Raw genomic sequence first — 13,467 nt, forward strand, 5'->3', positions numbered from 1 at the left:
GTGAATTGCGGGCCTCTGTCTGAAACGGCGTCTAACGGGAGGCCATGAATTCTGAACACATTCTCAATGATGATTTGTGCCGTCTCCTTAGCGGAAGGAAGCTTAGCGAGGGGAATGAAATGTGCCGCCTTAGAGAACCTATCGACAACCGTAAGAATCACAGTCTTCCCCGCAGACGAAGGCAGACCGGTAATAAAGTCTAAGGCGATGTGAGACCATGGTCGAGAAGGAATGGGAAGCGGTCTGAGACGACCGGCAGGAGGAGAGTTACCTGACTTAGTCTGCGCGCAGTCCGAACAAGCAGCCACGAAACGGCGCGTGTCACGCTCCTGAGTAGGCCACCAAAACCGCTGGCGAATAGAAGCAAGCGTACCCCGAACGCCGGGGTGGCCAGCTAACTTGGCAGAGTGAGCCCACTGAAGAACAGCCAGACGAGTAGAGACAGGAACGAACAGAAGGTTACTAGGACAAGCGCGCGGCGACGCAGTGTGAGTGAGTGCTTGCTTTACCTGTCTCTCAATTCCCCAGACAGTCAACCCGACAACACGCCCTTCAGGGAGAATCCCCTCGGGGTCGGTAGAAGCCACAGAAGAACTAAAGAGACGGGATAAGGCATCAGGCTTGGTGTTCTTATTTCCCGGGCGATAAGAAATCACGAACTCGAAACGAGCGAAAAACAACGCCCAACGAGCTTGACGTGCATTAAGTCGTTTGGCAGAACGGATGTACTCAAGGTTCTTATGGTCAGTCCAAACGACAAAAGGGACGGTCGCCCCCTCCAACCACTGTCGCCATTCGCCTATGGCTAAGCGGATGGCGAGCAGTTCGCGGTTACCCACATCATAGTTGCGTTCCGATGGCGACAGGCGATGAGAAAAATAAGCGCAAGGATGGACCTTATCGTCAGAATGGAAGCGCTGGGACAGAATGGCTCCCACGCCCACCTCTGAAGCGTCAACCTCGACAATGAATTGTTTAGTGACGTCAGGAGTAACAAGGATAGGAGCGGATGTAAAACGCTTCTTGAGGAGATCAAAAGCTCCCTGGGCGGAACCGGACCACTTAAAGCACGTCTTGACAGAAGTCAGAGCTGTGAGAGGGGCAGCCACTTGACCGAAATTACGAATGAAACGCCGATAGAAGTTAGCGAAACCGAGAAAGCGCTGCAACTCGACACGTGACTTAGGAACGGGCCAATCGCTGACAGCCTGGACCTTAGCGGGATCCATCTGAATGCCTTCAGCGGAAATAACAGAACCGAGAAATGTGACAGAGGAGACATGAAAGGCGCACTTCTCAGCCTTCACGTAGAGACAATTCTCTAAAAGGCGCTGGAGTACACGTCGAACGTGCTGAACATGAATCTCGAGTGACGGTGAAAAAATCAGGATATCGTCAAGGTAAACGAAAACAAAGATGTTCAGCATGTCTCTCAGTACATCATTAACTAATGCCTGAAAGACAGCTGGAGCATTAGCGAGACCGAACGGCAGAACCCGGTATTCAAAATGCCCTAACGGAGTGTTAAACGCCGTTTTCCACTCGTCCCCCTCTCTGATGCGCACGAGATGGTACGCGTTACGAAGGTCCAACTTAGTAAAGAACCTGGCTCCCTGCAGAATCTCGAAGGCTGACGACATAAGGGGAAGCGGATAACGATTCTTAACCGTTATGTCATTCAGCCCTCGATAATCCACGCAGGGGCGCAGAGTACCGTCCTTCTTCTTAACAAAAAAAAACCCCGCTCCGGCGGGAGAGGAAGAAGGCACCACGGTACCGGCGTCGAGAGAAACAGACAGATAATCCTCGAGAGCCTTACGTTCGGGAGCCGACAGAGAGTATAGTCTACCCCGAGGGGGAGTGGTCCCCGGAAGGAGATCAATACAACAATCATACGACCGGTGAGGAGGAAGAGAGTTGGCTCTGGACCGACTGAAGACCGTGCGCAGATCATGATATTCCTCCGGCACTCCTGTCAAATCACCAGGTTCCTCCTGAGAAGAGGGGACAGAAGAAACAGGAGGGATAGCAGACATTAAACACTTCACATGACAAGAAACGTTCCAGGATAGGATAGAATTACTAGACCAATTAATAGAAGGATTATGACATACTAGCCAGGGATGACCCAAAACAACAGGTGTAAAAGGTGAACGAAAAATCAAAAAGGAAATGGTCTCACTGTGGTTACCAGATACTGTGAGGGTTAAAGGTAGTGTCTCACATCTGATACTGGGGAGAAGACTACCATCTAAGGCGAACATGGGCGTGGGCTTCCCTAACTGTCTGAGAGGAATGTCATGTTTCCGAGCCCATGCTTCGTCCATAAAACAACCCTCAGCCCCAGAGTCTATCAAGGCACTGCAGGAAGCAGCCGAACCGGTCCAGCGTAGATGGACCGACAAGGTAGTACAGGATCTTGATGGAGAGACCTGAGTAGTAGCGCTCACCAGTAGCCCTCCGCTTACTGATGAGCTCTGGCTTTTACTGGACATGACATGACAAAATGTCCAGCAGAACCGCAATAGAGGCAAAGGCGGTTGGTGATTCTCCGTTCCCTCTCCTTAGTCGAGATGCGAATACCTCCCAGCTGCATGGGCTCAGTCTCTGAGCCGGTGGGAGGAGATGGTTGAGATGCGGAGAGGGGGAACACCGTTAACGCGAGCTCTCTTCCACGAGCTCGGTGACGAAGATCTACCCGTCGTTCTATGCGGATGGCGAGTGCAATCAAAGAGTCCACGCTGGAAGGAACCTCCCGGGAGAGAATCTCATCCTTAACCTCAGCGTGGAGTCCCTCCAGAAAACGAGCGAGCAACGCCGGCTCGTTCCAGTCACTGGAGGCAGCAAGAGTGCGAAACTCTATAGAGTAATCCGTTATGGATCGATCACCTTGACATAGGGAAGCCAGGGCCCTGGAAGCCTCCTTCCCAAAAACTGAACGATCAAAAACCCGTATCATCTCCTCTTTAAAGTTCTGATAATCGTTAGAACACTCAGCCCTTGCCTCCCAGATAGCTGTGCCCCACTCCCGAGCCCGACCAGTAAGGAGTGATATGACGTAAGCGATCCGAGCTCTCTCTCTTGAGTATGTGTTGGGCTGGAGAGAGAACACAATATCACACTGGGTGAGAAAGGAGCGACACTCAGTGGGCTGCCCAGAGTAACATGGTGGGTTATTAACCCTAGGTTCCGGAGACTCGGAAGACCAGGAAGTAGCTGGTGGCACGAGACGAAGACTCTGAAACTGTCCTGAGAGGTCGGAGACCTGAGCGGCCAGGGTCTCAACGGCATGACGAGCAGCAGACAATTCCTGCTCGTGTCTGCCGAGCATTGCTCCCTGGAACTCGACGGCAGTGTTGCGAGAATCCGTAGTCGCTGGGTCCATTCTTGGTCGGATCCTTCTGTTATGCTGGTGAATGAGGACCCAAAAGCGACTTAATAGAAACAGAGTCTTTATTCCAGTCTTAAACAAAAAACGATACTCCTGGATATTATCTTAGGTAAATCCAAAACAGGAAAACTGAAATCCTCTCGTCAGTAGAGAGGAACGACTGGAGACGCGACCACAGACTGCAGGTCGCTTCGGGAAGGCACAGGCCGTAGCTGACATAGACACCTGCTCACACGCAGCATCTGAAGAAGGCAAAAACACGACAGGGCGGAACAAGGACACAGAACAGCAAACATCAAACAAGGATCCGACAAGGACAGAAGCGGAAAACAGAGGGAGAAATAGGGACTCTAATCAGAGGGCAAAATAGGGGACAGGTGTGAAAGAGTAAATGAGGTAGTTAGGAGAATGAGGAACAGCTGGGAGCAGGAACGGAACGATAGAGAGAGAGAGCGAGAGAGGGAGAGAGGGAGGGGGAGAGAGAGGGATAGAAAGAGGGAAAGAACCTAATAAGACCAGCAGAGGGAAACGAATAGAAGGGAAGCACAGGGACAAGACATGATAATCAATGACAAAACATGACACTTCTTACATCAGCTGATATCTCAAAGTGCTGTACAGAAACCCACCCTAAAACCCCAAACAGCAAGCAATGCAGGTGCAGATACAAACACTGTATCACTCCAAACCTTCTAAGTGGCCCATATTGAGTCTAAAATAAAACAGATGCTTGATTGCATCACTGCCCTGTTTAACCAGCACCAATAAATGACTTATGCCCTTTCACTGAGGGGATTCGATTATCTGGCCTGGGTTACCCTGGTGGGAGGAGTTTTCACCGGGTGAAAAATGATTGCTTTCTTTTGGAACAAGGCTGCCTCCAGGGCGCAAGCCAGGTGCCTTGATCAAAGCCCACGGCGTAGCCTAGGCTAGATTAAGTATGTGGAATAATGAGTAGGATTCTGTGTTTTGACATGCAAAAGTTTTTGATAAATGCTTTATCTGCCCTCCCAATGAAAACTAAACAAAAATATAAAGGCAACATGTAAAGTGTTGGTCCCATGTTTCATGAGCTGAAATAAAAGACCCCAGAAATGTTCCATATGCACAAAAAGCATATTTCAAAAAAATGTCAAAAATTTGCTTACATCCCTGTTAGTGAGCATTTCTCATTTGCATAGATAATCCATCCAACTGACGGGTGTGGCATATCAAGAGGCTGATAAATGGCATGATCATTACACAGGTGCACCTTGTGCTGGGGGAAAGTAAAGGCCACTATAAAATGTGCAGTTTTGTCAACAAAACACAATGTCACAGATGTCTCAAGTTTTGAGGGAGCGTGCAATTAGCATGCTGACTGCAAGAATGTCCACCAGAGTTGTTGCCAGAGAATGTTAATTTCTCTACCAATGTTGTGAAGAGAGTGCCCCATGGTGGCGGGGGGGTTATGATATGGGCAGGCATAAACTACAGACAACTAACACAATTGCATTTTATCAATGGCCATTTGAATGCGCAGAGATACCGTGACGAGATCCTGAGACCCATTGTCGTGCCATTCATCAAATTTCAGCATGATAATGCATGGTCCCATGGCGCAAGGATCTGTACACAATTCTTGGAAACTGAAAATGTCCCTGTTCTTCCATAGCCTACATACTCACCAAACTTGTCACCCATTGAACATGTTTGGGATGCTCTGCATCAGCGTGTCCGACAGCGTGTTCCAATTCCTGCCAATATGCAGCAACTTCACAAAGCCATTATTTATTTATACCAAAGAAAACAAGTGATAGACAACAATACAGATAAAAACAAATTAAAACGCTGTGTGAAGGTTGGAAGCATTATATGAAAGCTTATATGAAAAGCACACCACAAAAGTACAAAGTAAACAAATCTAAAAGTTTGTTAAAACAGATAAGAAAACCTACTAAATATAGATGTATGAATTAATTGATCAGTAATCACCAAATATATATCTGCTCAACATATATATATATATATACCAGTGAAGAGTTTGGAGACACCTCGTCATTCAAGGGTTTTTATTTTATTTGTACTATTTTCTGCAATGTAGAATAATAGTGAAGACATCAACACTATGAAATAACACATATGGAAACATGACAGCTTTGCACACTCTTGGCATTCTCTCAACCAGCTTCACCTGGAATGCTTTTCCAACAGTCTTGAAGGAGTTTGCACATTGAACCCTGTGACACACCTCAGGATATCTTGGCCCTGGTAGATGCACAGCCGTTCACAAAAACACATTGTTCTCTTACATAAACATAACTATATAGACAATTATAAGTACAATCATGAAAACCTATTTTATGATCAACCGTGTCAAACGCTTTGGATAAATATAAAAAGATGCCAAGAGCTTATTCATTGTTTTTCAGGGATGTAAAGAATTTATCCACAAGTTGAGAGAGAGAACGAGAGAGAGAGAGAGAGAGAGAGAGAGAGAGAGAGAGAGCACCATTGGGTAGGTACCCTCTCTGTGTGGTACAGTACTGAGGGCTGTAGTAACAAGTAGTGGTATTTTTTATATGGAAGCCATTTTATATATGACATCTGACCACTTAACACCCTAAGACATCTGAGGCATCTGTTTCTCAAACTAGACACTCTAATGTGCTTGTCCTCTTGCTCAGTTGTGCACCGGGGCCTCCCACTCTTTCTATTCTGGTTAGAACCAGTTTGCGCTGTTCTGTGAAGGGAGTAGTCCACAGCGTTGTACGAGATCTTCAGTTTCTTGTCAATTTCTCACATGGAATATCCTTAATTTCTCAGAACAAGAATAGACTGACAAGTTTCAGAATAAAGTTCTTTGTTTCTGGCCATTTTGAGCCTGTAATCAAACCCACAAATGCTGATGCTCCAGATACTCAACTAGTCTGAAGAAGGCCATATTTATTGCTTCTTTAATCGGAACAACAGTTTTCAGATCTGCCAACATCATTTCAAAAGGATTTTCTAATGATCAATTAGCCTTTTAAAATGTTAAACTTGGATTAGCTAACACAACGTGCCATTGGAACACAGGAGTTGTCACGCCCTGACCATAGAGAGCCCTTGGTTCTCTATGGTGTTGTAGGTCAGGGCTTGACTAGGGGGTGTTCTAGTCTTTTCATTTCTATGTTGGTGCTCTTAGTATGGTTCCCAATTAGAGGCAGCTCATGTTCGGCACATGGAGCTGGCGGCTGAGCAGAGGGAAGAGCCAGAGACCGTCAGGGAGGCGATGGAGAAGTTGGGGGAGAGAGAGGGGAGAGAGAGAGGAGAGAGATGTTGGTCAAGTGTGTTCTGCTCAACATTCGACCTGAAGAGCCTGTCACCAGTACGGTGCCACCTGTGCCGGCTACACGCACCAGGCCTCCAGTGCGCCTCCCCAGTCCGGTGCGTCCTGTGCCGGCTCCCCGCACTCGCCCTGAAGTGCGTGTCAACAGTCCGGTGCCACCTGTACCGGCTCCACGCACTAGGCCTCCAGTGCGCATCCCCAGCCTGGAGCGTCCTGTACCGGCTCCACGCACTCGACCTGAGGAGCGTGTCATCAGTCCGGTGAAACCTGCGCCGATGCCCAGTCGAGGCACGGCGTCCAGTCCCGCTTCATGGCAGGAGCCTTCCTCTGCGCCGGTGCCCAGTCCAGGCACGGCGTCCAGTCCCGCTCCAAGGCCGGAGTCTTCCTCTGCGCCGGTGCGGCCACCGACACTAGTCACCCCCCCCCTACCCTCCCGATTAGGTTTCAGGTTTTGCAGACGGAGTAAGCACCTTTGGGGGGGGTACTGTCATGCCCTGACCATAGAGAGCCCTTGGTTCTCTATGGTGTTATAGGTCAGGGCGTGACTAGGGGGTGTTCTAGTCTTTTCATTTCTATGTTGGTGCTCTTAGTATAGTTCCCAATTAGAGGCAGCTGATGTTCATTGTCTCTAATTGGGGATCATACTTAAGGTGTCCCTGTTCCCACCTGCATTTGTGGGATATTGTATTGTGTATGTGCATGTAGCACCACTACTTTCACGGTTCGTTGTTGGTTTATTGTTTTGTAGAAGTTTCACTTGAATAAAAGATGTGGAACTCTAATCACGCTGCGCCTTGGTCGGTCCATTTTCACGAGCGTGACAGGAGTGATGGTTGCTGATAATGGGCCTCTGTACACCTATGTAGATATTCCATTAAGAATCTGCTGTTTCCAGCTACAATAGTAATTTACAATGTCTACACTGTAGTTCTGATCAATTTGATGATATTTTAATTGTAACGGTAGTCTTCGTTCTCCTCGTCTGAGGAGTAAGAAATGTCGGACCAAGATGCAGCGTGGTGAGTATTCATATTTATTATGAATACTTTCAAGAACGAACAAAACAATAAACTGAACAAAAATAACCGAAGACGCTATATTCCCGAAATAGTGAACACAGAACACAGGAACAGGAACAATCACCCACAACCCACAATACAAAAACAGGCTACCTAAATATGGTTCCCAATCAGAGACAATGACTAACACCTGCCTCTGATTGAGAACCATATCAGGCCAAACGACAGACACAACATAGAAACACAAAACATAGATAACCCACCCAACTCACGCCCTGACCATACTAAAACAAAGAAAATACAAAAGAACTATGGTCAGAATGTGACATTAATGGACTTTTTTTTTTGCTTTTCTTTCAAAAACAAGGACATTTCTAAGTGACTCCAAACTTTTGAACGGTAGTGTATTTTTTTCAGTATAGTTAGAAAATTCAAAACAGGTATTTTATGTTTCTGGACAATGCACCATGCTGCCTTGTTGACAGTATGATCGGCGCAGATTACTGTTCGGTTTGAGAAGGGCGCTCCTCACCGCTTTTGTCCGTTCACGTCACGGGCCATAGATCAGTGCACTGCGGCTCGGGTTAATAGAGCTCTCTCATTGACATTTAACCAAGAGATGTTTCAAACATAAATGACTCCACAAAGAAAGCACTCCAGTTCAGCGTTTGAATTAGGCTGATGCAGCACTTCTCATTTTCTATTGCTTGAGTACCCATGAAAAGATGATCTAGCAATCTGCTTTCTTTAGAATATCTCTAGTACCGGCAGCTCTTCTAGAATATTCCACCTCTAGAATATGAACACAAGTATTTTAAAATTGGTACTGGCACCTAAAATGACCTTCTTCATTCCGTTGTACCGGCAGCTCTTCTAGAATATTCCACCTCTAGAATATGAACACGAGTATTTTAAAATTGGTACTGGCACCTAAAATGACCTTCTTCATTCCGTTTCAGACACCGAGGTACTCATATTAACACGGTCTATTATTTTGACATCAATGCCACTTTTTTTGCCTTGTCAGTCTGTCTCTCTCAGAGTCGAAGAATAGAGGTAGAGAAATACACAGAAAACACCACCTCCCTCCCTCCACCCCTCCCAACCTCCCTTCCTCTCGCTCTATCGCCCTATCTCTCTCATTCAATCGTTCCAGCCTAGCGGGTGGTGAGGGAGGGAAGCAGTGCAGTGGAGTGAGAGGGAGAGACTAGGCAGGTGTTAGGCTCATACTGTGTGAGAGAGTGAACAAGAGAGAGAGAGGGAACCAGGGAGTGAGAGAGATAGAGAGAGAAAAACAGTGAGGAAATGGTAAAAAGGCTAAAGCGCTAACTGTATAGATAGAAGGCTGGAGGCAGACGACACATAGAGGTGGTAGAGAGAGAGAGAGTGTTGTAAGACTAAGAATTTCAAGAGAAGCAGACACAGACTCCCAGAGAGAAAGAAAGAGACGTAAACATCATGCTAAGGAGGAAGAGGAGTGTGTCCTTCGGAGGGTTTGGATGGTAAGTGTGTGGTGTATGTGTGACAGAGATAAAGTGTGTGTTGTGTATGCGACTTTGCATATGGCTCAGTTTGATGTGGCGTGTTTATGTGATTGTGATTGTAAATAGTTTGTTGTTTTGTATGGGGGTGTGTTAGCTATGTTATGACAGTTGATTGTCTATGGCAGGGATCCTTGCTAGTTTGTAGTTAGACTAGTTTGTGACTGCTAAACCGGGTAAGTGGTAAGACAGAGACCAGTAGTAGCAGAGTAACGGGATGATAACTATTTCTATCCCTCTATGATACAGCCAGGGTATTTGTTTATCCCCTTAACATCCCCTTTCTTTGTCTTCTTGTAGGTATGAGACAGCATATTTCTCTCCTCTTTTTCTCTCTCTCTGAGTGATACAGAGCTCTGTACCTCACTGAATCTCAGCTCGGCATATGGCCTATCAAATCTAACCTGTGCCCAGAATACACAAGAGGCCTGTGTGTGTCTGTGCGTCTGTCCGTGTGTGTGTCTGTGTCTGTGCGTGCGCACGTGTGTGTGGTTAGAGAAGTTGCAAGACTTACACAAGCCTCTTTTCAACCATTCACTTTCATACTCAATTTTCCTCTCTCCATTTCTCGAGCTCTCCATCTCCCTCCCTTTCCCTCTCTTTCTCCAGCCCTCCATCTCTCTCTCGATCAAGCTCTCTTTCTCCATCTCCATCCATCTCTCTGAGTGTGTGTGAGAGGTAATAGTGAGGCAGTGACAAATAATGCAGGAAATGCTTTTTGGGGAAGGAGGGAAGAGTGGATATTAGCATTACTATTCCCTCCCTTCTCTCATCTGTTTCTCTCCTTTCCTTTCTTCCTCTCTTTCACCTTCATTCTCTTCCTTTCTCCACCCCTTTATCAGCTATTCAGCATGCTTTGTTTCACTGTGTGCTAAGTCAGTTGAGGTGTGTGTGTTGTGTGGCTGATTTTAGCGTATGGGTGGAGCTGTAGTGTGTGTGTGTGTGTGTGTGTGTGTGTGTGTGTGTGTGTGTGTGTGTGTGTGTGTGTGTGTGTGTGTGTGTGTGTGTGTGTGTGTGTGTGTGTGTGTGTGTGTGTGTGTGTGTGTGTGTGTTGTGTAGCAGCACTACATGTTTTATTTATGACCAGTGAGAACAGAGGTTTCAGACTCATCATATGAAGCTTTTAACGTTTCCTGCTCCCTCTACTACTCTCCTCCTGCACCTTCTCTCCTTTTCTCTCCTATCTCTGTATCCCTCTTCTCTCCCCCTCTGCTACTCTCCTCCTACACCCTCTCTCCTTTTCTCTCCCCCTTCTCCTATCTCCCTCTTCTCTTCCCATCTGCTACTCTCCCCACCTCTCTCTTCTTACATCTCCCTCCCTTACTCCTTACTCCTTACACAGTGACACAGCAGGGTTAATGGTTACTGTGAGTCTGAGTTAGTTTGAAAATGCAAACGGAAAATAGAACATTGACAGACAGATTGACTTCTCATGATGGAAAAACGTGTTCACAAAAGATTACCTGTGTGTGTGTGCGCATTTGTGTGGGCGTTTGTGTGTGTATGTGTGATTGTTTACCAACAAAAAACTTTGGGATGGAAAATATGCAATGGCATGCACTAGTCACTGGGTTACTGATCATTGTCTTGAAAACTGTGTGTGTGTGTGTGCGCTCGTATGTGTGCGTGTGTGTGGTTTAAGGCAGTACTGGGAGGGGTTCCAGCACAGGAAGGGTGTGTTATAGTGTGATCTAGTCTCCCACAGAGAGAGAGAGAAAGAGAGTGTGTGTTTGTGTGTGTGTGTCACAACAGCAGAGCTATGTGATGACAGCTTGTCAACCATTAGTGTGTAATTCAGTGTAGTAAAGACACTTCCTAAGGCGCTAACATACATATATATGACATACAAAACACTCACACACTGAGATAGAGAGAGGGAGAACAGGAAGAGAAGGAGAGAAAGAAGGTATGAAGGAAGAGATAATTAACAGCATGCCTTTTATGCCATGGTGATTAAATGAAATGTTGTTTGTCTGTGTGTGTATGTGTGTGTGTGTGTGAGTCAGAATGCGTGCGTGTGTGTGTGTGTCCGTGTGCAAGCGTTCATACTTGCACGTGTGTGTGTGTATGTCTGTGTGTGTGTGTATGTCCACGTGTGTCTGTGTATGTATGTCCGTGTGAGGGACATCTCTGGAGCCAGGCTGTGGAGGAAGGAAGTGCTTCACCAGTGAGCGTGAATGGGGTCGTGTGCCCCTGTTGTCATAGCTACATGACAAGTTAACTGAACATGTTTTCTCTATCCCTCTCTCTCTCCCTTCTATCTCTCTCTTCAGGATTGATAAGAGTACTGTCAGTGCACTCAGAGCACGGTGAGTAGTACGCACGTTCAAAAAGTATACACAAAATGTTTTCATAAAATTGGGTTTGCTGGACGGAAGGGCATTCACGTCCACATGAATGCTTGTAAGTGAATGCATGTGTGTGTGTGTGTGAGAGAGAGAGAGAGAGGGAGAGAGAGAGAGAGAGAGCACCATTGGGTAGGTACCCTCTCTGTGTGGTACAGTACTGAGGGCTGTAGTAACCAGTAGTGGTATATGGAAGCCATTTTTTATATGACATCTGACCACTTAACCCCCTAAGGTGGACGTCCACCCTTCAGTGGAAATCTAATTAGCGTAATTAAAAAATCCCCATTAAAATGGGTCAGTTTAAGCTAGAGATATCTGTTTCTTTTTGCATTGATGTGTCTCAATCCACCGCATCCGCCTATGTCGCACTTCCGCATCGGCGGTGAAAGGTGACAGAGCTAGAGCGGTGTTTATCAGACCATTAAACATCCCGAAAATCGGCCTTCTCACAAAATCGTAAGTAGCGTCCAAACTATTATGAACCATTTGTGGAAAGATATGACTCACGAACACGATGGCGTTCTTTGTTTGCTCTATGAACCCCACAAACTCTCTTGGTACTCGTCTGAAGTCGCCACAGCCGATCTGCCAACTTCTGTTTGTAGCGTCTTAACAGTTTGGGCTACACACTGATATGACCCCTCTGTGCAAAGGTGAGACTCACAGCCATTCCGTTCTGTGGCTTTGTCAGTCACACAACCTCACACACACAGTCTTACAGATAATAGAGTTATACAGTGATTTTTTTTCTTCTTTTGGCTGCATTTGCTGTTTGTTGTGGTTGTGTTTCAATTTATTTAGTACCCAATAGAAATGAATGGTAAATAATGTATTGTGTCATTTTGGAGTCAGTTTTACTGTAAATAAGAATACGTTTCTAAACACTTCTACATTCATGTGGATGCTACCATGATTACGGAGGATCCTGAATGAATCGTGAATAATAATGAGTGAGAAAATTACAGACGCACATCATACCCTCCCCAAAATGCTAATCTCTCCTGTTATTGTAATGGTGAGAGATTAGCATGACTTGGGGGTATGATAGAAAATGCTAACCTCCCCTGTTATTGTAATGGTGAGATGTCAGCATGTCTTGGGGGTGTGATATAAAATGCTAATCTCCCCTGTTATTGTAATGGTGAGAGGTTAGCATGTCTTTGGGGTATAATATTTGTGCGTCTCTAACGTTTGTCGCTGAAACACAACCAAAGCAAGCAACAAATGTGTAGAGTCACAAGCTTGATGTAGTCATTGCATGCTATGAATATGGGACCAAATACCTAATGTTTGACTACTTTATTACACATATGATTAAATTTGTCCCGATACTTTTGGTCCCCTAAAATGGGGGGACTATGAACAAAACATGCTGTAATTTCTAAATGGTTCACCCGATGAAAATACCTTCAAATTAAAGCTGACACTCTAAACTCACAGGCATTGTTTGATTTGAAATCCTTTTTTATTTTTATACATTTTTCACAGTCCCAATAATTATGGAGGGCACTGTATGTTATATAGTTAGCAGCAGCAGTAATGTATAATAATCTGCTTGATTTATCCATGGATTTACCGTTGGGTATTATTGATCAAATCAAATGTATTTATTAAGCCCTTCTTACATCAGTTGATATCTCAAAGTGCTCGGCTGGGTACAGAAACCCAGCCGAAAACCCCAAACAGCAAGCAATGCAGGTGTAGAAGCACGGTGGCTAGGAAAAACTCCCTAGAAAGGCCAAACCTAGGAAGAAACCTAGAGAGGAACCAGGCTATGAGGTGTGGCCAGTCCTCTTCTGGCTGTGCCAGGCGGAGATTATAACAGAACATGGCCAAGATGTTCAAATGTTCATAGATG

General features: G+C 45.9%; 1 protein-coding gene across 8 annotated transcripts in view; it reads left to right on the forward strand.

The window, feature by feature from the left end:
* Positions 1 to 8,903: 8,903 nt before the first annotated feature.
* rap1gap2b (RAP1 GTPase activating protein 2b) overlaps positions 8,904 to 13,467 on the forward strand; it is a 71,104-nt gene continuing 66,540 nt past the window's right edge. For 4 of the 8 annotated variants that reach the window (XM_071337453.1, XM_071337454.1, XM_071337456.1 and 1 more), the window contains exons 1-2: positions 8,906 to 9,222; positions 11,535 to 11,570. In XM_071337453.1, the coding sequence (XP_071193554.1) occupies positions 9,179 to 9,222; positions 11,535 to 11,570 (80 nt within the window). In that variant the 5' untranslated portion in view covers positions 8,906 to 9,178. Of the gene's footprint in view, positions 9,223 to 11,534; positions 11,571 to 13,467 lie in introns of all 8 variants that reach the window. The other 4 variants (XM_071337462.1, XM_071337458.1, XM_071337463.1 and 1 more) reach the window with 4 other exon arrangements.

Source organism: Salvelinus alpinus, chromosome 13, assembly GCF_045679555.1.
Source record: "Salvelinus alpinus chromosome 13, SLU_Salpinus.1, whole genome shotgun sequence".
Classification (NCBI taxonomy): domain Eukaryota; kingdom Metazoa; phylum Chordata; class Actinopteri; order Salmoniformes; family Salmonidae; genus Salvelinus; species Salvelinus alpinus.